General features: G+C 50.8%; 1 protein-coding gene and 1 long non-coding RNA gene across 6 annotated transcripts; both read right to left on the bottom strand.

Moving 5' to 3' along the window:
• Positions 1-1,994: 1,994 nt before the first annotated feature.
• Positions 1,995-7,437, bottom strand: LOC104583758. 3 transcript variants are annotated; one of them, XR_002964270.1, is made up of 5 exons: positions 7,150-7,437; positions 6,958-7,045; positions 4,658-6,488; positions 4,334-4,567; positions 1,995-2,521 (listed from the first exon to the last, which is right to left on the bottom strand). It is a non-coding gene; the product is annotated as an uncharacterized LOC104583758 (long non-coding RNA). The 3 variants fall into 3 exon arrangements; XR_002964269.1 differs by having other exon boundaries at positions 4,334-6,488; positions 7,150-7,436; XR_001406865.2 differs by having other exon boundaries at positions 4,471-6,488; positions 7,150-7,436.
• A 15,127-nt stretch (positions 7,438-22,564) lies between these two features.
• LOC100832571 (gamma-glutamylcyclotransferase 2-2) lies at positions 22,565-25,936 on the bottom strand. 3 transcript variants are annotated; one of them, XM_010237111.2, is made up of 9 exons: positions 25,683-25,884; positions 25,246-25,381; positions 25,065-25,141; positions 23,837-23,893; positions 23,697-23,753; positions 23,560-23,600; positions 23,408-23,479; positions 23,226-23,305; positions 22,565-23,005 (listed from the first exon to the last, which is right to left on the bottom strand). In XM_010237111.2, the coding sequence occupies exons 2-9, from the start codon at positions 25,352-25,354 to the stop codon at positions 22,848-22,850; spliced, it is 651 nt and encodes a 216-aa protein (XP_010235413.1). In that variant the 5' UTR covers positions 25,355-25,381; positions 25,683-25,884; the 3' UTR covers positions 22,565-22,847. The 3 variants fall into 3 exon arrangements, with proteins under 3 accessions (XP_010235413.1, XP_003574952.1, XP_010235414.1); XM_003574904.4 differs by having other exon boundaries at positions 25,246-25,371; positions 25,683-25,881; XM_010237112.2 differs by lacking the exons at positions 25,065-25,141; positions 25,246-25,381 and having other exon boundaries at positions 25,683-25,936.
• Positions 25,937-27,787: the final 1,851 nt, after the last annotated feature.

The following is a 27,787-nucleotide window of genomic DNA, read 5'->3' as shown; positions in this document are numbered from 1 at the left end:
CCACAAGTAGGTTTGGGTGTGTAAAAACGGCAAAGAAAATACAGAACTGGCTATACTCTGCATGGCCCAATACGCGGCCCAGCAGCTACTCGAGGGGTCTTTCGCCTTCCTCTCCGTACCGATCAGCGTGCGCAAGCCAGCCTCTCGTCTGGCGACACGTCGTTTCCTCTCAGAAAGGAAAAGAAGCCTGCTAACAAAAGAAACGGAAAGAAGCACCAAATTCTGGCGACACCATTTATTAAGCGCCGGCCCACCACCCACAGGGTCTCGACTTCTTCTTCGCGAGTCGGCGATGCCGCCGCCTCCAAAGCCTGATGATTCCGTGCTCTTCTTTTTTTTTCGAGAAGGCCAAGTCATATATTAAAATCAACCCCCTTACAGAACCATCTCTAAAGTAAAAAAAAAATTACACACAAGTTCTTGTAGGTAAATATCGTTGTCTTCCTCCTGCACTCGCCGGTGGCGCACCGTGAGCGAAGCTCGATGCTGCCTCTGGACCTCCGAACCACGTCGGTGCCAGGAAACCGTTGTTGACGTAGCAGCCGGGAAGTCGCTGGTCGGAGCCAGAAGACGCGGGCGACAGTGATCTGAGAAATAGACAACCGTCCCCGAGAAGAAAACGGCGAGAGGGTTGGATGACCATCCCAAATCCGGCCAAACGGATCCGAGAAGACCTGGCCGCACTAACTCCATGATGAGGTCGAAGCTGGCCGAATCTCATCGATCGGAAAAGCAACCAATAAATCGATACGCGTAGACGACCTGCAAAACACAAACACATAACCAGATCCATCACTCCCGAAGAGTAGCGACCAACCGTCACGCACTCCTCAACGCCATCGGCAGGATCGCCGTCGACGAGGTGGACGAGGAGTCGGGAACACCTTATTCTTGACCTGCACAGTACCACCATCACCACCATAGCTCGGCTGCCGGTTGACCAAATCCTAATTTTTTAGAAACTACTGTATCACCAAACGTAGAAGAAGGAGGGATGTCCTTCCCGGCCGTTGGGGAGTGGCTAGGGCACAACGCTTTTTTCTATCGAGAGATAATACTTCGACTCTGTGCTCTTCGCTGGGGTGTCCCTTGTTCTCGGCGTCGCCTGCACCGTCCCCTCCTCGGCACCCGTGTCCCCTACACCGTTGCCCTCTTCCCCCTCAGCGTCGCCCTATGATCGCTAGGTATGTTTCGCCCCTCCTTCACCCGTTGTTTCCTTCTATTCAATCATTCTTCCCTCTGTTGTCAAAGGAAGATTCTGAATGATACAATATTGTTCCTGTTCCTTCTAATCTAAATAAGTAGTACTCGGTAACTTCGTGAAATTGTGTGGTACTACAGTATTTTCGTGTGGTACTACAGTCTTTGAATAATGGACGTTGCTAGGGGGTGCTCGTGCACTATTTGATCCCATGTAGCGCACACCCTATATATATGGAAAGTTCGTTGTCCCCTTTCCTAAAATAGAAAATCTCTGTGTCCCAGTCCGTTCGCGCGCATGACCATCGGGGCCAACCCGCGCGGCCCCCCTCCCACGCGAAGTTCTGGTCCCGCTGTCCCGTACAATAAAAAAAGCAAAGCAAAACAAACCCCGCCCTCCCCCGATCAGATTCGTCTACTTCGTCCCCCAGCTCGCATCATCTCCTTCTCCCACCACCTTTTTCCCGTGAACATGCTCTACTTTAGCTGAAGAAAAAAGGAGAAAAGATTGATTGGAGGTATTTTGGCAATGACACCGATGTGCAATTTCTTCCCAGCAAACGTGTATCAAACATAAGCAAAAACCCTAGCAGATCAAACCTGATTCCTAACCAAAAACTGCTTGATTCTGCAACCTCTCCCCTCACTATGTCATATGCATCCATGATCCTACACCCATAATTGAAAATCTGGTTCAGGAGGAAACTTGGCATGCGTACAAAAACATATATTTTCAGCAAAACAAAAACACATGCAACAACTCATACCAAAAAGGCAACCCATACCAAAAAGCAACTCTGAACCTGTCATGTAAAATAAAACTGCACAAAGGGAGTATCACCTGTACAGGTCATTTTTAGCTTTTAGTTTCCAGCAACAATTTGAAAGCAAACCCTGAACCTTTCAACTACAAAAAACTAAACAAGCAGTAGCTCCGGTGCATACAAGGAGTAGTGTGGTTTTCATCCAGAAAAAATAGTTTCCAGCACACATATGCTGAATCCCCCAAAAAATGTACAAAGCCTCCTGCTAGGTAGATTTTTTTTAGTTTTCAGCCACTCATTGGAAGCAAACACTGAACGTGTAAACTACCCCCGAAAAACTAGTTGCCAGCACACACATGCTGGATCCCCCGATATTTTTGCTAGCACACACCCAGCCTACTAGAGTCTTTTGCTTCTCACCATAAACTTCTGGAATTGGATCAACTGGAATCAGATCCTTTTGTACAAGCCGCCTCCTGCGACGAGGCACTAGATTCCCTGTTTCAGTATCTTCGGGTACCCCCATGCTCCTTCATCCTCTATTATGTTCATGGTAGCTGTTACAAAAAACATGAAGCACAAGTTAAAAGCAACCTCTTAAAAACAGCCATTGGAAAAAACATTAGTGCAGCAACTAAATGCAAAGCACATACTGAATCTACAAAAACTGAACACCTAGGCGACTCCTGGCCGAATTTGCCAAATCTGTCATGCAAAATGCGAGTAAAGTCGGAGAAGTTGCTCAAAGAGACTAAAAGCAACTTATCATTAACAGCATGGGCATTTCTAAAAATGCATTTTCAAAATCTATATAGTCATGCAAATTTTCAAAGGCACCTTTGCAAAATCTGGTTATGTACGTAAGCAATTTAACCTTTACATTTCGCAACTTTTGTATTAACGTTGGACAACTTTATAGTACAAAAACATAGCTAGATATTTGCAAAGTCTATATAGTGCGGGCAACAATTTATGCTGGTTAGTGCAAATTACAGAGGCGCCTTTGCAACTCTGGTTAGAACATTTCGCAATTTGACCTTCACATTTGCAACTTTAGTATTAACCATGAACAACTTTAGTATAAATCCGTAGATAAATGTTTGCAACATAAAACTGTAGGCAAAAATCAATGTTGCCAACTTATCCTCAAAAAATTGTTACTATATTAGACCTAATGCACCCATAATTGCCTAGGGACTACTTTAGTGTTAAGAATGCAACAAAAAAAATATCATAGGCAAGAATCTTTTCCACATATCTGTATGAATATGTATGCAAATAAAAATGTTGGGTACCGTAAAAAACACATAGGTAAAATTTTGCAAAATCTGCAAGCAAAAGTTAGTGTTGGGTACTGCCAATTTCGGATACACATTAGCAAAAACTACTTAGATAAAAAAGCAACTAAATTGACTACTATACATCTATATGGATCAACTACACTGTGGGCAAATTTAGAAGAAGAAAAAAGGAAAAATCAACTATATTGATCGTTATGCAGCTATTCCAAGGAACTATTTATAGCTATTAGGAAAAGCAAATACATCGGAAAAAGGCATATAGTATAGGTGTTATGGGCACATGTATTGGAAAACAAAAAAACAACTAAATCGACTACTATGCATCTATATGAAGCAATTATATATAGAAATGGCAACTATATTGTGGGCACATTTATTATAAGAAAAAAAAGAAAAGCAACTATATCAACCGTTATGCGGCTATGTCAAGCAACTATTTATAGCTATTAGGAAAAGCAAATACTTAAAAAAAGGCATATACTATGGGTGTTATGGGCACATTGTCATTATTAGAGAAAAAAGAAAGAAAATGGCAACTATATCAACTTCTAGGAAGCTATGTCAAGCAACTAATCTTTGAATAAGTTGCTTTCAGTCTAAGTAAACAATGGTTGAAAAATAAAAAAGCTGATCAGCCATGCGCTACTTCTCAAAAAGGTTGGCTTGTGAATACAATTTATAGAAAAAATTGACTAATCAGAAAGCAACTTATTAAGTGAAAAGGGTGCTACACTTAGTCTAGAAACTTCTAACTCAACACATCATCAGCCTTGTATTAGTTACCGGACTATAAGTTGCTTTTACTTCAGCAAGGTTGATTAGTCCAGGCAACTTGTATTCACACAAAAATGAAATGGGAAAAGACTGCATAGTTAAAACATGCAACTCCTACTCAGTAATTGAGCATAATTGTTTACTCAAGAAAGAAAAATAATGCATACCAACTACAAGCTAAATTAACATACAAAAGATGCATATCCATAAAAAACGCACCTTCGAAATGCATATCCTAATAGGTGTTTCAGCTCTTAATTTACAATACCCTAGTCTATTCAAAAGCAAACTCACCCCCTGTCGCCGCCGACTTCCCCGACGACCACGCCCCTAATCCGCTGCACCTCTCGATCCGTCCCCCCGATGTGCCGAACCCAAGTCGGCAGACAAGTGCAGACAGTTAGATATAGCTGGCAAGTTGAAGCAAAAACCTGTAAGGAAGCGAGTCGATTTGGTTGTCGCAGCACATGCAGCAGGTTCCTTTTCTCGCTAGCTTCCGTTGCGATCCATCATCGTCTTCAAGTGTCCCTAAGTTGAGAATTTAGAGTCTGTTGTCGGACACACTGAGCTATACTGGAACTACTACCATAGAGGCTCAAAGGAGAGTAATAGATGGACCTTGATTGTACTAGATGGGTAAGCGCGCCTTGCCGCGCCGGATAATAGTAGCTCAACAATGTTCATTCATAATATGTATACACTATTGAGGCAACATGATAACTTGTTACAAAATTAGTCAATAAGCATATGCAAAAAAGAAAAAACACAGCAAAGTATACTCCGTGAATTGTATCAAACTGTGAGCATAATCGTCCAGCTATCTAACCACCCTTGTAGGCTTCTTTTGACCACCGAAGATGCCAAAACAATAATATGGACCAAAAAGAAAACATGATTCTATTGTCCCACATATTCTAAGCTAAGAGTTCTCTAAATACAAATCAAGTCAGAGTACGGAACATTAAAGAACATTACATAATCCTATAAAGATTAAATATAATGGATCAATAGGTTTTCGGCGATTATTACCAGCAGCCTCGTTTATTCCTTATCATCAAAGTTTACTACTCCCTCCGATCCATATTACTTGTCTCAAATTTGCCCAAACATTGATGTATCTATATTTAAAAAGCATATATATAGGTAATGTAATATTTCGACAAGTAATTCCGACCGGACGGAGTACCAAAACACATCCCGACTTCATTGTGACTTTATATATCATTGGAAATTAGAGGAGCCACCATTTCTGATCTCATTGGGCTTCCATTTAAGAAAAGCCTTCAAGAATAGAAGTATGTTAAGATGCAAAAATGTTGTAGCTAAACAAACTGCAAAGGTATATCAAAATTACAAACCACACACTCTTAACTTCAATATCAAGCTAGCCATTATGTTCTATTTGGGTTGTGGAACTCCAAAGCAATTGCTAGCTTTGAAGCAAAATATATTCATCAGACAATTATCATGATGTTACAAAATAACCTAAAGAAGAAAATAGTAGCCTTGATTGTATGTTTAATATTGTAACACTCCTGAAGAATTATGGCATAATCTATTTATTTAGTTGACAACATAGAGAGGAAAAAAACTTAAATGACTAAATAGTCAAAGCACCGAAACCATTCCTCGATGAACTCTTTGTGCTGACTCTTTTCTTTGTTCGATGCATTGGATATCTACATTAATGTAAGATAAACATGGAAGATGTATAACATTATATTAGCAATAAAAATGCAAATCTATACAGAAAGGTAATAAGGTTGCAATACTTACTAAAACTTAAAATACTTGTTTTCTCAAAGCATAAGATTAGTTACAAAATCTCAACCTATGTTTAATATATGTCAGCTCCCTAAAATTACTGGTAAGAAGTTAGCTAAAGAAATACAAAGACATAATATTTTTCAGGTAAAACCAAATATAATACGTACTCACAGCGAATTAGTCAAACAACACACAATCTCATTTTTGTAAGATAAAAAATAACTCTCATTATGTCACTTGTGAAAAGATGAAAATATTTAGTGCTCTCTGATACTGAGTAAATAGTAGCTATTGATCTTATGGATGGTAACAATATCGAAATCAAAAGAACCTTGCAAAGCTAAAATTCAACTTCCAATACAGAAATATTATAAAAGTAGGTAATCTACACACGAGTGAGCTTCCTAACCAACTATGTCACCGAATGACAAAAGATGAGACTATATAAAAAATTGTGCAAACTGTATCCACGCAAAGTACCTCCAGACATAAGGGAGAGGACTGGGAGGTAGCAGGGGTATTTCAACATACACATGATGTACATAAAGAGCATGGACATGTAGACGGCCAGCCAAGCAAGTAACCTTCCTCCAACTGGGAGTTCAAGGAGTGTCGATATCCAAGTTGTTGAGGATGTTGTAGTGGTCCCATAGCTCCATCTTGATCTCTATCAACGCCACCACTGCAGTACAGCCATGGGAAAGCTCAGCTTCACCAAATCATAGCAACAAAGACTGCGGAAAAACTCTGCAGCTATGACAAAGAAGCACGAGCAACCGAACCACATCGTCACATCTTATTGTGATTCTCTATATCAGGGGTTCCCAAAAACAAAACCTGCTTGTTACCCTCCTATCTCCTGTCATTTCTAGCTAATCACAAATTTATCAAAAAGATCAGAAGCACCCAAACATGTCCAAGACAGTGGTAAGGAACAGCCTAACAAACATGTTATGCTAACAGGGAAGGAAGTGGCTTCTCTTACATCTAATAACCAAAAATACTAATTAAGCGGCCTAAAACGACACAAACTACATAGGCAGCATCTCTTTTTTCTATCAAAGCAAGCATAAAGCAGTAACAAAAATTATATACCAATGCGAGCAAAAACAAAATAACCGAGGAGCGCGTGAATAATGCATTTGGCTCACCTCCAGATGAAAAACAAGTCGAACAGAGAGGATCCCGTCAGAAAACCAGAAACCGTATCTATATGTCCTCCGAGCAGATCAACCAAACCTGTATAGCAACGAAAAGAAAAGAACATCAGTAGAGGAATTCACAGAAGAGGAGGAAGGACAAGATCAGTGAGGCCATGGCGTTGCTCGCTGGCGGAGAAATACCTGGCGCCGTCAGACATGGGAAGAGGGGGATGTTTCTCCAAGTGGTCGGTTTGTCCATCTGCCACCCCGTGGTTCCCCTAATTTCTACTCCCCGTTGTCTTCTCATTTCCCCATGTTTACGCTATCAGAGACCAGACATGTCACATGAATATTCTTCAGAAAGATTCAGTTAGCTAGTCCGCATCGTAAAGGTCGTTCCGCTCCTCTGCTAGCTCGCTCGTCAGACGCCGATCATATCAGAAACAGCAAGAGCAAATCGGAGGCAGCGACCAGCTAGTGGCGGTAATATAGTGCAAAACTACAGAAGCTGGCATGCATATCGTCTCGTCTGCTGTAACAACACATGACAGAGACAGAGCACAAAGCTATCATCACAATAAAACTGGTTTTGCACTATTGGGCGTAAGAAACTGTCGTATCACTAGCCCACGGAGTACCATTGATACGAGACGCGTGGGTCGCAAGTAACAAAGTCCCGCCAGGTTAGCCTCTTGGGAAGGATAGACCCGAGAAGCCCGCCTCAAAGAGACGGTCATTGGCGAAGACAAAGCCAAGAACCGGAACAAAAGAAGCACCCGCTTCGGTGTGTACCTGGGAATTCTGGTCCTGGGAAGTGGAAGGAACGTTGTCCCAGCAACTGGCTGGGTGCGCTAGCCGGGAAGGAGCTTCCAGCAACCCGCGCTCGGGGGTGCAAGTGGGGCCCGCAGAACAGTGGAGACAGGACAAAACAGCGGACGCAGTGTATTTAATGCACCGACAGGAATCACATCGGCAAGGATAGTCTTGCTCAGCAAGGCTAGAGCGTCTAACCTATAATCCATTTTTGTCTACCATGTACAGTGGCTTGGGCGCTGCATGGCGCCCAGCGTGGATCAGCAGTAGTATGAATTTTGTGACAATGACACGCGTATAGGAAACGTGTCACGCTGCATGCATTGGCACCTGTGGTATCCCATTGACTATAAAAGGAGGACCAATGCCACCGGTCAAAGGGTCCGAACCCCAGTTAGTAGAGTATTGATCCTGTTCATAGCAAAATCTCTCAGAGAACAAGTAGCTCCCCCGGGAACTCCCCGGGGCAACCTGTAAGAACACACACACATTTTTTGTAAATACAACTCCAAGAAGGACGTAGGGTGTTACATCTCCGGGTGGCCCGAACCTGGGTAAACTCACGCGTCGACACTTCGTGTCTTTCGTCACGTCGGCAATCGCCGGGGCAATCGACTCGCCCTCCACCGAACCAAAGAAGGGGGTGCTCAGCATCCCCGGTGCCAGAGATCCGTGCTCCGACATCTGGCGCGCCAGGTAGGGGGCATGCAGAGAACTTCGGGTGACCGCCGACGTCATCGGCTACGTCATCGTCTTCGTCATCAGCTTCTTCGTTGGCTTCTTCATCAACGACATCGTCCATGACTAGCTCGCCATGCCACCCAAGAAGGCAGACAAGTCCTGGGTCGACTTGCGCGACTCACTAGCCCTGCGCACTCGATCCCACGGCGCCACGCGTGCGTCGCAAGGCCAAGGGGACCCTGGTCCCCTCAACGGCAGCAGCAGCAACCGCAACTGCCACCCCCACCTCCTCGGGCGTCGACAGACAACCATCCGAGGGGGCCTGCGGCGCCTAGCGCCGAAGCCAATCGCACGGGCGACCTCAACGTCTCACGTGCCAGCGAGCTCACTCACTCACGGGCTGAGGAAGCGCAGCAACAACTGTGCCGCGACCACAGCGCGTCGCGTGCGACGCCAACGGATTCTCGGCCCTCACATCCGAGGGCATTGGGCGACCGGGCGGATGGCAGCCGGTCGGAGAACCGGCAGCCCCCCACCCAAACCTCGGCGGAAGCCATCATCGCTGCGCGTGTCATGGTGCGCTACGAGCCACCGCAAGGCACGCCAGCACACGACGCGTGGAGCGCGAAGCTGGATGCGCTCCTCGCACTCGCTGCCCAACAACCGCAAGGTGAGGGAGGCCCAGCTGGTTCAGACCGAGGACAGAACCCGGGACGCGGAGACGCGCCCCGCGTCTCGGGGCATGGACAACATCCCCCACCATCGGGAGGACAAGGTGACGAGGATCCCGAGGACTACTCGGACTCGTCGCCGACCGTCACGCCAGGTGACGCGCGGGGCGTCCTGAACGCCCGCCGGCAGGAGGATCTCCGCCGGCGTGAGGTGGAGCGCCAACGCCCAGAGGAGAAGGAAAACCCATGGGCGCCGATGACGGCTGCGCCGCGTTCTCTCACGAGCTGCGTCGGGTGACATGGCCATGCAAGTGTCGAGCGCCAGCGCTCGGGACGTACGATGGGACCGTGAATCCCAAGGACTTCCTCCTGACCTACACGTTGGGCATGCACCCCATCGGTGACGACAACAAGGTCAGGACCAACTAGTTCCCGATGGTCCTAAAAGGATCAGCGAGAACCTGGTTGCTCAACCTGCCCGCCGGGTCCATCGCCTCCTGGGTTGACCTGCGCGAGCCAGTTTGTTAACACGTTCCAGGGTGGCTACAAGCGCCCATGAACCATGGCGGAGCTGCACACGGTAGTGCAGAAACCGGGGGAGATTTTGCGGAACTTCACCAACAGGTTCTCCAACATCTCCTAGTCCATCCCAGAGGCGGAAGTGGCTGCCATCATCAACACTTACGCCATCAACGTACGTGACCCGAAGATGCGTGAGAAGTTGAACACGCACCGGATCCGGACCACGAGAGATCTCTACGCTCTCGCGCACAAGTGCGCGATGGCCGAGAAATGGCGCTTAGCACCCGAGCTTGCCGCCAAGGCGGCGGCAAACCCACCCGAGGGCTCCGGGAAGAAGGGCTCCCGGAAGCGCGCCGGAAGCAAGTGCTTGCCGCGGAACCGGGGGCTCCCCAGAGGCCCACCAAGAAGGCTGCGTCAGCGGGAGCATCGGGTAGCAAGCCGGCGGCGGCCGCCCGCCGCCCGCTGCCCCATCCACACCAACGCCACCCAAGATACGCAGGACTGCCGCACTCTCCAGACCATCAAGGAGAAACGCGAGGAGCGCCGTGCTGCCGGGGCTTGCTTCAACTGCGGGGATATCGGGCACCTCTCCCGAGATTGCCCGAACAACACCCACAACAGAGCGGGACGGGTCGCAGCCGGCGGCGGCGACAAAGAAGAACCCGCGCGGGGTCGCGGTCAAGCCTGCAGTGGCAAGAACCGGCCTCCCCGGGGACGCGACAAGCCTCGCGCCGAGCAGCGCGAGGACGACTGCAGTGACAACGCCGACGAGCCCGGCTTTCAGGAACCCCGCGACGTCGCCTGCATCCACGGGGGAGCATACGCTCTCACATGTCACGCTACCGTTAAGCGGCTCACACGTGAGGTTTGCGCCCTCCTCCCCAGCGTGGAGTTGCAACAGCCGTTGAGGTGGTCGCATGTGCCAATCACCTTCAACTCGGACGATCACCCGATTCGTTCCTTGGGATCAGGGGTACTGCCCTCGTGGTGTCACCGATCATAAACAATGTGACGGTGACCAAGGTATTGGTGAACAACAGGGCAAGCCTTAACCTCCTATCCGCCAAGTTGGTAGAGAAGCATCAGCTGCCTTTGGAGCAGATGAAGCCCACCGACCCGTTCCGAGGAATCAACCCCGAAGAGGTGCAGCCCATGAGGCGAATCACGCTCCCGGTGACCTTCGGGTCTCGGGAGGCGTTCCGGACTGAGCACATCGTTTTCGACATGGCTCACACCCCATTACCGTACAACAGGATTATTGGTCGGCCGGCGCTGATCAAGTTCATGGCGGCAACCCATTGCGCCTATGGCGTGATGAAGATGCCGTCAACGTACGGTGTACTCTCCATCAAGTGCGACCTGAAGCACGCCGCTTGGTGCGTGGGCGAGGTCGTAAAGGCCTCCGCAGTGGCGGATCCTGGCGACTACGACGTTGCTGGAAACGAGTATCCACTTGCGGGTGAACAGCCCGTAGAGAAGAAGGCACGAGCCACTCCCGGACAGGACATCGGGGGCAGCTCCATCTCCAGCCCGCGTGTTAGCAAGGGCATGAAGCTAAAGGAGGAGGGTGCCAAGGTCAAGAAGGTGCCCGTGCATGCTGGCAACAAGGCACGTACCGTCTCCATCGGTGCGAGCCTCGGCGACAAATAGGAAAGCGCCCTCGTTGCCTTCCTCCGGGAGAATTCTGACATGTTCGCTTGGGAGCCGTCAGATCTTCCCGGAGTCCCCAGAGAGGTGATCGAGCATAGGCTGGCGGTGCAGCCAGACGCGCGGCTCGTCAAGCAGAAGGTTCAAAGGCAAGCGCAGGAACGCAAGGACTTCATCCAGCAAGAACTGGAGAAGCTCAAAAACGCCGGGGCGATCAGGGAAGTGTTGTACCCTACTTGGTTAGCAAATCATGTTGTAGTACCTAAGGCTGGAAATAAATTGTGCATGTGTGTAGATTTCACTGATCTCAATCGTGCATGTCCTAAGGACCCCTTCCCTGTACCCCGGATCGATCAAATAGTAGATTCCACAGCAGGTTGTGAGTCTTTATGTTTTCTGGATGCCTTCTCTAGCTACCATCAGATTAAGATGGCGGTCGAAGATGAGGAGAAAACAACGTTTATCACCCCGGTTGGCTGTTACTGTTATACATGCATGCCTTTCGGGCTGAAGAACGCGGGCTCGACATTTCAGCATGCTTTGCGCGAGTGTCTGGGACCCCAATATCGAGGCCTACATGGACAATATCATCGTCAAGTCGTGGCGTAGGGACTCGCCCATCGGCGACCTGCAGGAGACATTCGATAATCTCCGCAGGATCAAGCTCAAGCTTAACCCCGAGAAGTGCACGTTCGGCGTGGACTCGGGGCACTTGCTGGGCTTCTTGGTGTCTCACCGGGGAATCGAGGCTAACCCACAGAAGATCGAGGCAATCGAGAAGATGGAGGCACCCCGCAAGGTTAGAGACGTCCAGCGCCTCAACGGTTGCGTTGCGGCGCTCGGGCGTTTCATCTCAAGGCTGGGCGAGCGAGCCCTGTCTTTCTTGAAGGTAATGAAGAAGAAGGGCCCAATCAATTGGACCCCCGAGGGGGAAGTGGCGTTCCAGGACTTGAAGCAGTACCTGAAGTCGCCGCCAGTCCTCATCGCTCCTAAGCCAGGCGAGACGTTGCTGCTGTACCTGACAGCGACAGATCAGGTAGTGAGCTCCTTCTCGTTGCCGAGAGGGAAGAACAAGTCCCGAGGGCTGAAACAGGGGGGCCGGGGGCTCCCGGCGAGCCGGAGGAACCCCCGGCTACCACCTTTGCCCCGGGAGCCGAGGGGCAGTCCACTTAGGCTGCCCTCCTCGACATCAAGCGCCTGATTGTTCGCAGGGATTCACAACTCGTGATAAACAAGGTGAACAAGGACTATGTCTGCCCCCAAATGGCAGCGTACGTGGAAGAAGTGCGAAAACTGGAGTCCAAGTTCAAGGGACTTCGGTTTGAGCACGTGAACCGCAAGGACAACTTTGTTGCGGATGAGATGAACTGTCCAAGTGGGCAGCGGAACGCAGCAAGGTGCCTCCTGGGGTGTTCGTACAGAGGCAGTTAAATCCCTCTGTCGATCCCAAGACGGCTGCCGACGAAGCCCCTCCGGCAACCCATGGAGACCCCGCAGCTGCGGGGCACCATGCCACCAAACTCGTGGCATGCACGAGCCGGGAACCGCCACCCTGCAGGGCGGATATTGTTAGCTGCCTCAGGGACGGGACCCTCCCGGAGAAAGACATTGCCGCGGAGCGAGTGGCCTGGCAAGCCAAAATGTACACTCTGGCGGATGGGGATCTCTACCGGAGGCGTCCTAACGGAGTTATGCTCCTCTGCGTGCCCCAGGAGGAACAGCGCACGCTGCTGGAGGATATCTATCGAGGCACATGCTCGCTTCATGTGGCCTCCAGGGCGCTAGCTGGAAAAGCATTCCGGCACGGCTCAAGATGGCAATGGGGCCCCGAAACCCGAAAACCCACGGGTTTTTACCCCATTAGGGGACAGGTTTTGGTCAAATTCAATCCCCACGGGTTTGCTCATGGGTCAAAAGTGAAACCCAACGAGTTTCACAGGTTCAAACCCGGTCCAGCACTCCCCGAACCCGGTACCCGTGAAACCCATGAAGACTCAATATGGCCCATAAAAATGGCCCGATACAGCCCATATTTCTATCCCAAATGCCGTTGTTATATGTGAGAACTATATGATATTGTTATATGTGTGAAATGGTGCCTAAATTATAATGTTTTGTCTTAAACCTCCTGCAACTTTGGTTTGGTGCTGAAATGCTGGCGGGTTTGGGTTCCCTGACGGGGATGAAAAACCCGATGGGGACGGGGCTGGGAGAAAACTGAAACCCGCAACCGGGGACGGGACGGATCTGGGATGAAGGTCGCGGGGATGGGTTTGGGCAGCCACTACCCGGCGGGTTTCGTCCCCGTTGCCATCCAAAGGCACAACTTCTACTGGCCGACAACATTAGCCGATGCCAAGCAACTAGCCAAGACCCTTGAAGCGTGCCAGTTTCACGCCAAGAAGAGCAACCAGCCAGCGCAAGCCCTGCAAGTCATCCCGTCCTCATGGCCGTTGCGGTCTGGGGGCTGGACATCACCGGGAAATTACCGAGAGCAGTTGGCGGCTATGAGTACCTACTCGTGGCCATCAACAAGTTCTCGAAGTGGATCGAGATGGAGCCTGTTCGAGCTGTCACAGCACAGGCGGCCATCAAGTTTTTCAAGGGCATTGTGTGCCGGTTTGGTGTGCCCAACTGCATCATCACCGATAATGGCACACAATTCACTAGTGCGGTGTTCCAAGCTTAGTGTGAGGACATGGGCACTAAAATTCACTTTGCCTCCGTCGCTCATCCGAGGAGCAACGGGCAAGTGGAGCGCGCCAACGCAGAGGTACCGCGGGGGCTCAAAACGATAACCTTTGACAAGCTCAAAGGCCACGGGAAACACTGGGTTGAAGAACTCTAGCCCGTGCTGTGGTCGATACGGACCACACCAAGTCGGGCGACGGGCCAAACTCCGTTTGCCCTCGTCTACGGGGCAGAAGCTGTGCTGCCCCTCGAGCTCAAGCATGGGTCACCTCGGGTATGCGCGCACGGCGACAAGAGCCAACTCGCGCAAAGAATTGATGACCTTACCTTCATCGAGGAGATTCGATGCCGGGCTGCTGTGCGAGCTGCAGGCTACCATCAGGGGCTCCGTCGTTATCACGACAGGAGAGTCCGTCCCCGGGGGATCGAGGTTGGAGACCTCGTCCTGCGCCGGATACAAGGAACGAAGGCCGGGAACAAGCTAACTCCAAACTGGGAAGGCCCTTTCCGGGTAGTGCAGGTGACCAGACCGGGGGCTGTCCGGCTGGAAACCGAAGAAGGCTTGCCCGTGCACAATAGTTGGAACATTGAGCACATGCGCAAGTTCTACCCGTCAAACGGTGGTGCCTTACCCACGGGTGACGCTGCGGCAGCGTACCTCTTTAAGCTAGTGTAGCTGGGCAAGGCCCGATTGTAATCCACTAACACAAAGTTGAATAAAGATAAGTGTTGCTTCAGTAAGTATTGTACTTTACTGTTAATGTGTGCTTCTGTCTCCTGCTCTAGGTGCACAGAATTGCCTCCTCATCCTTGGCTGTGAACAGGGGGCTGCCGGAACCCTGAAAACCAAGCTCGTTCCCGGGCCACCCTGGAACGAGGTCCAGCAGTTGGTGAACCCATTCACAACGTGCTGCGTGCCTGCACGACACCATGGAATAGAAAAGATGCTCACACCCAAGCCTGAGGTTGACTTTTCTGTGCCCGAGGGCTGGGAGGCAGGAGGTTATCCAATCAATGTTGTCTTCTTCATGCATTTTGAAAAAAAATCAGGGCATTGTAAAGATCTAACATGCAGGATAAAAGCGGGGATGAAGGCGCACTGTGGCGCTCGTGGAGCGGTCACGGGTGTCATCGTCTTGCGGGTAAGCTGTACGTATATGGCAATTACTTCGAGGCTTGATGCAGGACTCTGAGACAGAGCCAGTGCCTCCACCCCTCAACCGGCGGTCCCGTGCGTGTGGCGGCAAGGGCAGCGCTCTGGCTATTTAAAGACCGGAGCAAGCGCGACACCAGCAACAGGCAAGGAAGTAAGAGATGTCGCAGAGAGGCGATGGTGGTGCATCCCTCTGCGCTTGTCGCTGAGGGTGTTCCCACCATCACGGCCCTGCCACATCTCTTATGGAAGGACACCAGAAATGGCGGTGCAAGATTCGAGAGGCGTCGCGAAGACGCGGTGGTGGTGCATGCCGCCACGTGTGTCGCTGGTGGGTGCACTGCCACCGCGTCCTTGCCACGGCTCTCAACGAGGTGCTCCAAGAGCAAAGAGAACGGAAAGCTAAGTACTTTGTTTTGAGTCCTTGGTTCTTCCTTTCGTGACACTGGTTTGCCAAGGTAAGCTCAGTAACCGTGTAGTCGGAGTATAGGAAGGACACTTGCGGGGGGAGGACGCCCCCCACACGTGGCTCGCAGGTCCGTCCTGAAGGCATGCGCGCTGGGGTAGTTAACCCGCAGGCGAAGTGGCTAGCCATTGCTGTTTGGCCCTAGGTTGGCACCACGGGTCCGTCCCGGGTCCCTAGTCTGGCCAAGCATGTAGTTGGTAAGTCCCCGGATACACAAGGTTAAAGCACTTGAGAGACAAAGCCTCAACCCGGCAAGCTAGTCGTAAGCGGAAAAGCAAGTAAAATGGCATTGGATAAAATAAAATTTGAACGAACAAGGTCACGGATAACATTCAGAGTGACAAAAAGGCTAACACAAAGTAAGTTCTAAGGCGCCTTGCGCCACTTGCAGGAAGGTAAATACAAAAGAAAAACGAGCAGATAACTACGCAGGAGGTGCTCCCGGGGCAGCAGCGTCGGCGTCAGGTGCCCCCTCGATGTCGGGGCCTCCTCCGGCGGCTTCCTCGTCAGCAGCTTCAGCTTCATCAGCCTTTCTCTGCATCCGCGCCACCATCTCGCCCACCACGCCTTGCACCACTTCCCAGATGGGTCTTGGCCTCTTCTTCGTCTGACCAGGCGTCGAAGACCGACTCGAACGGGAAGTCAGGGTGGGCGGAGTGGACCCGGGTAAGAATTTGCCCGGCGACTTTCTCGGCTGCGAGGCCGGTCCCCGAAAGCCGTGACGCGGGTCTGCAGGCCGTGCAGCCGGCCAACGAAATCTGCAAAAAAGGAGATGAAGCACCGATGTTCGCCCCATGAAGGAGGTCACCGGGATGTCGAACCCCTGCAGCGCCTCCACCGCCGAGTCTGCCAGCTTCTTCAGCCTGGCTACCTCCCCCGTCCTACGGGCCCACAGCTCGGTGCATGCACCACGAGCTTCCTAGGCCTGCAGCTTGTGCTCGCGGCATTCGGCCTTCAGCTTGCCGATCTCGGACGCCTTCTTGGTGTTGTCCTCGTCGATGAGCCAGAGCTCCCTCCGCGCCATGTCAAGCTTGCCCTGAAGGGACGAGCCCGCATCCTGGGCAGCCTTGAGCTGCCCCGCAAGCTCGCGCTATCGGGAGCGAGCCTGGTCTTGCAGCTCCTTCTCCCGGCACGCCGAGACTTCGACTGCCGTCACAGCCACCGTCTCCAGCTCTCCGACCTCGCGATGGAGGCGCTGGATCTCCAGGGAGTAGGTAGACAACAAGTCCGTCTTCCCCCGAAGACGCCCCTAGAACGAGTCCAGGGCCGCCTGGTGCTCCTCTTCACTCTTGGTGTGCGTGGCCTTCACCAGCTCGAGCTCCCGCTGGTGCTCTTGCCACAGGTCCCACAATTGCCGGAGGACTTCGGCCTCCGGCACTCCATGCACGGCGGGCGCCGCCCTAGCTTGCTGTGCCCACTGGAGCTCCCCCTGGAGCCGTTGCAGCTTAGTGCGCTGTTCCTCTGCCTCCCGTCGCGCGGCGCCCAATTCCGCCACCACGCGAGCATGGTGCTGTTGCACATCATTGAAGAAATCAACGAACATCCGTTGTTGCTGCTGGATGTTATCGTTTAGTTGGTGTACCTGTTGGAACACGCTGGGGTCAAAAGTGATCCGACCCCATGACCGCCCGGCGAGCTCCCCTACTCCCAGAATGATGGCGGCTCCGGCGGAGGAGGAGGACCCCACTGCAACCGTCTACGACCCCGAGGCCACGTCAGGGTTCGGTGACGTGCCTCCTGCTTGGCCGAGTCCCGCCGCTCCTTGCCCGCCCAAAGGGGCGGGCTGGGGGCTCGGGGGCTTCTCAAGGGCGCCGCTGCTTGCCTCGGTTGGCAGAGGCTGCCCCATGTCACCTGCCGAAGACGGCGTCGTCTGCGTGGCGTCACCTGTGGCAGCAGTCGCGTCCCCGGCAAGCTCCGGGACAGGTTGTTGAAGGGCTCCGGCGGAGGCAACCTCCTCCAGAGCATCATCGTCGGCCTCGCCGGTGAGGTCGATTACCCGCAACTCGGTGGGCGCGGGCGCAGCTAGGACATCCCCCGCTACTGCACGAAGAACACCTGCGTCAGTCTAGAAGATGGCGCAGATGAGTGAAAGAAGGCTGTACCTTGCCGTGTCTCGCCAACGGCCTGGTGTGCGGCCTCGCCAGCCGCCTCCCCGCCAGCTGCCGAGACACTCTCACCGGACGTCATGGACCCTGCGGGGGACTCCGTGTCAGAAGACAGTGGAGAAAATAAGTTAGAAGAGGAAGTACTTGAGCTTGCGCGTACCTGTTGTTGGGCCGGTGCCCTGCAAGCTCGGGTCGGGGACCCTCGTGTCTCTAGCGGCAGCTGCCGCCGCAGTAACAGCTGCATCAACGGCGTCCTTGTCACTGCCACCCGACGCCGGGCGGGGTTTCTTGGCCGGGGCCGCCGGCAAAGTACTGGCCTACCCCCTCTTTCTCGAAGACCTGGAAATGCAGAAGTAAGCTAGCGGAATATGTAAAATTCGTGAAAACCAAAATATTTAGAGCAACGTCAAACTTACCCTGGTGGGTTGAGCTTGAGCACCCTGTCTGCCAGGATGATTCTCGCCGGGGAGCCGCTTCGTGCAAGGGAACTGGCGGAGCCGCCAGGGTAGCCGGGGCGGCCGTTGCAGCCGCCCTGCTGCCAACGGAGGCCACAATCCCCGCATCAACGTGAGGCGCCTGAGGCTGCGGGATGGCCTCCTGCCTGCTCGCCCGCTCAGCCACGGACCGCCTCACCAGGGGGACGTCCCCCTCCGGCGCGACCCCGTCAGCTTCCGGGGAGCGTCGCCGTCATCGTCATCATCGTCGTCGGAGTCTCCTTCGACGCCCGGTGAGGAATCGTCGGAGTCTAAGTCCTCCGGCCTGGCGGAGCCCCGGTCCTGGCCACCCTTCCCCGACTCGGCAGCCGGTTCCTTGCCTGTGCGGGGCCTGGGTTGCGGGGGGGAGAGCTGCGACGACGGGTCTTCCACGATCCCCCACTCATCGCAAAGTGGGAAATCCCGGGATCCCGGCATGGAGCGGGTGCGCTCCAAGCGGCAGCAACCGAAAGGCTTCATCCTCACCGGTGATGCCCTTCACCCAGAACTGTATCTCGTCTAGCGAGAGTTCTATGCACTGCAGCTGGGTTTGGTCGCCCAGCCTAGTGTACATCCATGCCGGATGTGAGCGTCGTTGTAGGGGAGCCACACGCCTCCCGATGAAGTGGCGTGCCACGTCCGTGTCCGTGAGCCCAGCCTCGCGGAGCGCCTTGATCTTGGCATAGATCGGGGCCAGCTCCTCGTCCTTCTGGTCGTGGAGTGTCCAGTCGTCAGAGCCCTTTGGGGGTCCGAGGGGCTCATCGTGAAAATCCTGGAGCTTGTCGGTGTGCACCTAGCACCAGTCGCGTCGGCCCATACTCGTTGTGCTTGGTGGCGAGCGCCAAGACCAGCTTGTCCACCCCCTCGCCGTTTTACCCGGGGGAGAAGAAGGCGAACTTGGCCCGCATCTCTTCATCCTTCCATGCTCGCTCCGATAGCTCCTTGATGGCCTTCTCGCGCTTCTCTCCTTTGCTGGTCCTCCCCTTGGGACGGTTCTGGCCCTTGGAAGACATTGGCGGGAGTGGGGAGTGACTTTGGCTGGAGTTGGGGCACGGAGAGCTTGGGAGGCAATGGCGGAAGCAGGAAACAGTGCGGGCTGCAACGGACACCCCCACGATCAGTAGTAAAGTGTCCTAAAGAATCGGGAATTAAGATGGGGGTGCGCGACGTGGCCTTAACTCTCTAGTGATTATGGGGGATAAGGGATGAGATCGTGCGGCCGACCGTTTCGCTTGGGAGAGTAGAACTAGAAATGCGGCCCACAAGGCCGGGTACCGGGATACTCCCCCAGGACCCACGAGTCAGATAGGGCGTAGCCCAGCAACCGGCCAAGGATAGCACTAACCGGGGCCTCAAGGTTGCCGGCCCATGCCCGGGGGCTACTGTCGTACCAGTGGCCCACAGGGTCCCACTGATACGGGACGCGTGGGTCGCAAGTAACAAAGCCCTGCCAGGTTGGCCTCCCGGGAAGGATAGACCCGGGAAGCCCGCCCCAAAGAGACGGTCATTGGCGAAGACAAAGCCAAGAACCGGAACAGGAGAAGCACCCGCTTTGGTGGTGCGCGGGAACTCTGGTCCCGGGAAGTGGAAGGAACGCTGTCCCAGCAACTGGCTGGGTGCGCTAGCCGGGAAGGGGCTCCCAGCAACCCGCGCTCGGGGGTGCAAGTGGGGCCCGCAGAACAGTGGAGACAGGACGAGACAGCGGACGCAGTGCATTTAATGCACCGACAGGAGTCACATCGGTAAGGCTAGTCTTGCTCAGCAAGGCTAGAACTTCTACCCTATAATCCATTTTTATCTACCGTGTACAGTGGCCTGGGCGTTGCATGGCGCTCAGCATGGATCAACAATAGTATGAATTTTGTGGCAATGACACGCGTATAGGAAACGTGTCACGCTGCATGCATTGGCACCTGTGGTATCCCTTTGACTATAAAAAGAGGACCAATGCCACTGGTCAAAGGGTCCGAACCCCAGTTAGTAATAGCAAGGAGTATTGCTCCTGTTCATAGCAAAATCTCTCGGGAGAACAAGTAGCTCCCCCGAGAACTCCACGGGGCAACCTGTAAGAACACACACACATTTTGTTGAATACAACTCCAAGCCGGACGTAGGGTGTTACACCTTCAGGTGGCCCGAACCTGGGTAAACTCACGCGTCGACACTTCGTGTCTTTCGTCACGTCAACGATCGCCGGAGCAATCACCTCGCCCTCCACTGAACCAAAGAAGAGGGTGCTCAGCATCCCCGGTGCCGGAGACCCGTGCTCCGACAGAAACGATGAGCCCTAATATACAGAAAGTAAAAATAATTCAGTTTAGGCTAACATTAGGCTAGGCAGTTAATATATAGGCAACAAAAAACGAGCATAAGTGACAATAACAACCAAATAACAGAACTGAAAAAAAGAGAACTAGTTTCAGACTTTAGGCAGACTTTTAGTCTATATATGGAGCAATAATAGTTGAGTGGCCCAAAAGCAACTAACTATAAACTTAGTCTAGCAACTCATGATTTAACAAAGTTTAGGAAGTTAATTTTAGCTTAATTTGGTACAACTTCTAATTCAACACAGTTGCTTTAGTATAACTGAATTGGCACACGGCGAATCGAATTGGGGATTAAACCTTGAACCAGCACAATTAGGTGGCATCCATTTTCCATAGAGGATTGCAAATAGAAGCTATAATTAGGGCACATTTGGATGAACACCTTGCACGGGCATCCCCCCATGACAGTGGTAAAATTGCAAGCTATTTTACATGCAAAATTGCTTATCTCTATCAAATTAACCTAGTCTGATTTGAAAACATAGGGATAGCTTGACCTAATCTGCATTTCGGCTCTTAGTTTACAACAACAATCTCGATACATAACAGAAAACGAAATCGAATCAGGGGCAAACATAGAACCCGCCCAAAAAATCAATAGAGAAATCTAGGATAGATCTGGAGGGTTTGGGGGAAGATGTGAGAAGAATCTAACCTAACCTTGATACAACTCGCTGCTCTCAGTGTGCCCAATCCATCGGCCGTGCTCGATGCGGCCCGCCATCCCGATTCAACACGCGAAACCTCTCAGCGCAGCACCCACCACCTCGCCCAGCGACATGCAGAAGCCTCCGCAGCCCCGGTGAAGCTTGCACTCGACGGTGAACTCGACACCTCCTCCCGGCGCCGCCTACCTCTGGCGCTCCCACACAGCCGCTCCCTGCTGCCCTTACTCTCCGTCGCCACTCCAGTCGCCTTAACCACACCGCGAGGAGCCCGCGCGCGAGAGACTCACCGACGACCTTGGCGAAAAATCGGCGGAGAATGGGGAAACGAGGGAAGAGACGGCCCGATGTATTTTCCAGACAAAACCACAGTCGCTGACATAGGAGTAGAAGCAGAGGCTGTCGCCCAGGGTGAATCGGACGACGCAGGACGGTGCGCTCCCGACGATCACAATAAGTGCATAAGCACTTTTAAGCATTTAGGCTACAGTTTTGTAGCACAGTGTCTCTCTGTGGGGTTAAGCACCCTAGTCTGCCGTTGGGGTAAAAATTAAGAAACACCTATACCGTCCGTCGCAGACACTGGAGCATCAGGCAAGTGGCATTGTATTGACGGAACAGAAGTAGATTAGGGCCCGTTTGGTTTAAAGGAAAAATGCAGGAAAAATGGAGGGATACTGTTCACAAAGGAAGGAAACATTTTATCCCTTTGGAACGCAGGAACAGCCACAGGAATCTGGCGGGATAGGAACTGGTTTCCTTCTGTTTTGGAGGTAAATCACAGGATTCTAAACATGCAGTCCGATCCCATTTTTTCTTGCTAGACGCGTAAGACCAAGAAACGACATCTGCTTGCCCTCGTCTACAGCAGCCCTTGCTCTCCGTTGAACCACAGATTAATCTACTTGCTTTTTCTTGCTTCAGTACACGTTGCTTTTTCTTGCTTCATGTACTACTTGCTTTACCACAGATTAATCCTTCGGCAGGTAACTGAAACAACTGGAATTACTATTTCACTATAAGTTAGTTTTCCATGCAAATGCAATAATTATTGAATTTTAGGAAAAGTGAAATGAGTAATCTAACCTTGTTTTATGCTTAATATTGATACACTCATGTGTTTTCAGTTTCCTGTGTTCCAAACAGATTTTTGTAAAACTTTCATGTGTTTTAGATTCCTTAGTTTTGCACGTGCATTCCTTTCCCGTTCATCTGTTTTTTCCTGCTCCTGTGTTTCGAATTCCTGTGTTCCAAACCCGGCCTTAATTGCCTACCATAGGCCCATAATGTTCTGAACAGAACAAATGGTGGAGATGCAATGCAAGTATATAGCGCATACACAGAATGAACGGTACTCTACTAAATCATATGCATAACACTACAGTCAAATAGAAAAGCAGGATCCAGAAACAGGCATCAGAACTTAACAGCACAAAAGTGTGTAAACTCGCCAAAAGCGTTTCTTATTAGGGTATCAAACGAACCAACATAACGTGGTCTCAGGCTTTCACACTAGCACTCCAAAGGTTTACAGCCTTGGAAGACAATCAGTACACACGGATCCTCAGTTATGCCAGAGCTGAATCAAAATGCAGATCCTTCAACCAGACAATGTCAAGAGTGAGTATGGTCGGGCAAAATTGCCTTTCCTTCCGCTGATCCAGCCATGCCGCTCTTTATTACTATCTTGAATCCACGACAGTGCCCTCTGGAAGGGCAGACAAGTGCACAAGAGGAGTATGTGATTTTAGTGATATGTCGGAGCCGGTAATCTTCTCTGACCTGCTCAGGACCTTCCTCACCTCATTTGCAAGCTCAATGATCGAATCATCCTCATGGCCTGAACAAAGTCACATAGCACTATTTGTAAGGACCGATTATATGACTCTACTCATGCAGTCGTGTTCTCATGATATGCAAGGAACAGGGTAGTAACCAGAACAAACTACTGACAACTATACTGTCACGGTTGGAATGACAATTGGAATAGAAGGATGAGAAAAAAAAAGTACTTAATACATCCTAGATCAAATAAGATACCATGGAAATTGGTTTCTTACTTATGTTGGACAGTGCCTTCTCCATTGAGAACAGGTAGTCCCTATTATTTCCATTAGGGCCATTGGCTGTAGCAATTTGCCTGGTTTTGTAAACAAGTTCATAAGAAAATAAGTCAGAATGAGGTGGGTGCTTACTAAAGCAAAGTATCCATAAATCAGGAACAAATGGTTCAACCGTCCACCTTGCCATATCCTCCAAAGGGGCAGGGCCAAGATAGTATTTGTTGCCAACTGGATCAGGAGTGGATACGAAACTGTACATGGACCAAGTGAGTTTGACAGAAAATTAACATGGAATGTCCCAAAAAAATCACTAGTCAAGCTTGACCCTTACACTAATACACCCGTCACAGCTGGTTTCAGAGAATCTCCATCCTGATCATTTGATGTCAGCAAGAGATAATGAGAGTTCTGAACGAAAAACGAGAAACTTGCCTAAATGTTTTGCCTTTTTAGACAAGTAACTAATACCTTGTAGAAATCAACTGAAATCTTCTGGTCATACTCACATTCTCTTCTCTCCAAGTACTATAATGTCAAATACATTATTAATATACATGCTAAATACAACCTTACTTTAAAGGAAAAAACAAGAAGTGAAGTCACTGCACCTGCATTGCCTCTCGCTCTTTTTCTAGACCACCTTTGACACAATATGCAATTCCCCACTGAAAAAAAAATCAACTGCAAATGTAAATACATTTCAAACAAGGAAACCAAAAAGAAAGGGCCATATCACAGCATTTGAGAGGCATTTCATAATTGGATCATGAGTAAAGTAGTAAAACCTTTGTGATGTTGGTGCAGTTATATGAACATTATGCATGTTGCCCTACTCATTTTGGTGAATAAGACTGTCAATAGCGAATATACTTGAGGTCATGTCTACAAACATTTTCCCAGGAGTTCTATTTGTACATCAAAAACTAAGAACAGGTGAGGAAATAGCAAAAATAGTGTCAGCGGTAACACACTATGAGCCTTGTTGCTTTTGTAATGTGGAGGAACTGCCATCAGATCCCAGATGTTAGTTATGAGCCTGGCAGGAATTTAACAATCTCAAGGGGATGTTACCTATATGTGAGATACATGTGTTTATCTGCTGTGTCTAGCTTTCCAATAAGAGTGCACCACACTTGGAGAACCAATGTTCCTGGGATTGTGAAGGTTTCACTTCATCTAAAAAATCTAACTACATTACTACACAGAAGAAAAAAGTATTTCCTAATCTCACTTTTCCAAAGCGAATCTCCTCCGATCTTTCGCACATTTGTGTACTTTATCTACAGGATTGAAGGCATGCAATGCTAGAACATTATGGTGATAAGAACCGTGCATTTGCGATTCAAAATCTATTAATAAATTTCATCCAGAGAGTTATATAGGGATGAGGAGCAAGGAGAAGACAAAACAAGACTTTTGGAGGATCAAATTTTCTTTCTTGGAGAAAAATGCAGCTAAAGGGATTGGGTCATACCTTATAATAAGGATCTTAGGATCATCCAAATCTCTTCATTTCATAGAAAACACGAGAAGAGGAAGTCAATTTCATTTAGCATCCTTTACTTACGCACACAAGCAGTTTAACTATTTTAGCAAACTCAGTGTTATAGCCACGCAGGTAAATCATGGGTTCAGAAACTAATGTTGTGCAGCAAGGAGCATGCAGGTTCACAAGCGTGTTTAAAGGTGCAGCAAGTCTCAGAAGTGTCACTCAGTATTGCCCATTTTAACACTGAATGCAAGTCCTAAAGAAGAATGTTCAACAGTGTCGGCATAGTAATGCAGTGTCATATCCAGTAAACTTCTAACTCATGGCTGCAACTAAGAGATGCTTACGCATATGGCTTCATCTTCGGACTCAAGCGTGCAAGTCCTCGCCGGATTCTTTGGTGTGCCTCTATGGTCAATGCAAGCTGCACGAAAAGGAGGTCATAGATGATAAATCTTCAGACTGAAGACATAGTGCCAAGGCTCAGTTAGCGATTGTGGATTTCCAATGAGGCGCAACCAACCATACCGAGGTTGAACGTTCGCTTGTGGCCCTTGATGAACCCCAGGATCTTCTCGTCGAAATCGAAACCGGGGTTCCAGATCAGGGAGCCATACCCGAAGACCCACAGCACCATCTTGCTGCCTCTCTTGCCTTTTTTTTCCTAGTACAGACAACACATATTGAGGGGAGCTTTCTTACTGTACCAAAAAAAAATATTGAGGGGAACTTGGCTAAAGTCCCAATCTCACAATGAGCCGTCCAGAAGAGCCACCCAAGCTCCCAATGTGAACATCGCCCCTAAAATCACAATCCCCGGCCCACATCTTGGGCGAACAGCCGGCGGGCGACGGAGATCTCAAATTCGGCAGCGGCATTACGCAACCGCACGGCATCATTACCCGCGTTGGTCCCGCATTGAACAGAAGTAGAGAAGAGCACAAAGGGTAGCCAGAAGGATTCACCTTGAGGAACACCGGAGAGAATGCCGCGGGTGTGGGTTGGCGGGGCGGGGCAGGAGGAGGAGGAGTAAGGATTGGAGTTGACTCGACTGCGTCTCCTCCGCCTCTCCCGAGCCCTAGCGCGCGGGGTGCACTGCAGCACTCTCCTCTCCTCGGCCTCCGTGGGGAATTCGATTGGGGAGAGAGGGGAGAAGACGGTGGCGTGGCAGCGGGCATTTATATCGAGCGGCCTTGGCTTTTGGGGATTAGGATTAGGACGGGTCATGGGGATGCGGTGTGGGTGGGCTGCACGTGGATCCGTGAAGGCGTGTCACTCGCTCCCACGGAAAACGAGCTGACCTTGCTTGGGAAGGGCAGTCGGCAGGGCAGGCACGTGAGTATGCACGGAGATACGGGCGGGATGGCGGAGCCGTGGCTGGCAACATGGACCTGGACGGCTCTCTGGGCTGCAGAGGGGTTGGGGCTCGGTTCAATGAACCCGGTTCTTCGGTCTGCCTAGCCTTAGGTCGTCGAGGACGGTCACTTCTTCGGTCAGAGCTATAAGAATTTAAATCTAATATTTGTACTTAGAGCAAGTAGGTTGTAAGTTACAGCCAACTGCAATATAAACTCATAGGTTGTCTGTGAGACTAAAATGTGGACCATGTTTTAATAAAATAGTTACATCTTAAAGCGTGGAGTATTATACATGCTAGCAGACTGGTTACAAAAAGCTTATAGCTAGCTGTTGGCTACAGCGATACTCCCTCCATTTCTAAAAGCATGGCGTGTTTTGTTTCTTTCAGTTTTTTTCAAAGGTTGGCGCACACGTATGATATGCCGAAATTGCCCCCGCTCGTCTCCTCGTTGCCCGCATGCAAATTAATGCTCCCACACGATCTCTCTCATTTATTCTCTCGTGCATGCAACTTCCTCTCTCTCTCTCTTTCCTTTAATCTTCTGCCCCGCATGCAACAGGCGCTCTCTCCAGTCCCCTTCCCTTCCCCAGTTCACTCAATCTCCTTTCTCCTTTCCCATTCTCTCCAACTTCTCCTGTACCACCGTTGCTTGCAGAGAGAGAAGTAGAGGGGCAGCAGCCATGGTGGACAAGCATAAGCTTGCTGGGGAGGAGATGCGCGTCGGTGTCGTGCAGCCAGCAGCCCTTTACCTGCGCGCGGCTGATATGTACGCGCGTGCGGCCAAATTCTGCGTGCGGGCCGCCGACTTGTACGTGCGAGCCGCCGGCGTGGACGACCACCACTCAACCGACGAGGATGACCAACGCGCAACTGAGGAGGGGCGAGCCGTCGCCATGGAGGACCAACGCATGGCCGACGAGTTCAAGCCTGCTAGTGACGCGCGCGGCATCACCAGCGTCAAGTCGCGTGGCCCCCTGCTAGGCGAGCACGGGCATGACCGCAAGGACGATCTGTGCCCCGCCGACAAGGTCAAGCCTGGCAGCGACGCGCGCAACCTCACCAGCGTCAAGTCTCGTGGCCCCGTGCTAGGCGAGCACGGACAAGAGGACGGTGTGCGCACTGCCTACGAGTTCAAACCTGACGGCGACGCGCGTGGCATCGTCAACCACAAGGATTGTGTATGCAGCGTTGACGAGAAAGACGAGACTGACGACAGCAGCGAAGAAATAATTTTGGCCCCAAACACAGACGATGAAGTGGGCAACAGGACAAGCGACATGGAAGGTGTCGTGGCGGCCAACTCGGACGATGAGACCTACGACACCGAGGAAGAGATGCTCCTAGCTGAGCGTAAGGTATGTTCCGACAAGTTCCTTATTCAGTCCGATCGAGTCGGATGACATTGTCGACTGGCATAGGTTTGGTTGTGTGCCAGACACCTACTCAGAGCCTGACACATCCGAAACAGAGTAGCTGTGTTGTTGATTGGAAAAATTGTTTCTTACGTGCTTTTGTTGGTTGTACCAAGAACTATTGTTGTCATTTACTGAATTTATTTTGTTAATATTTTTATGGCCTGTGAGTCTGTGATGTTGTTATTAGTCGCACAAAAAATGGTTGCAGCACACGCAAACAAGAATGATGCAGTAGCAATTTGTAGAAATAGTCATTACAGGAGTACAACATTTAGAACATGGTTACATTACCAAT

This window comes from Brachypodium distachyon, chromosome 3, assembly GCF_000005505.3.
Source record: "Brachypodium distachyon strain Bd21 chromosome 3, Brachypodium_distachyon_v3.0, whole genome shotgun sequence".
Classification (NCBI taxonomy): domain Eukaryota; kingdom Viridiplantae; phylum Streptophyta; class Magnoliopsida; order Poales; family Poaceae; genus Brachypodium; species Brachypodium distachyon.
This window is presented reverse-complemented; position numbering and strand designations above follow the sequence as displayed.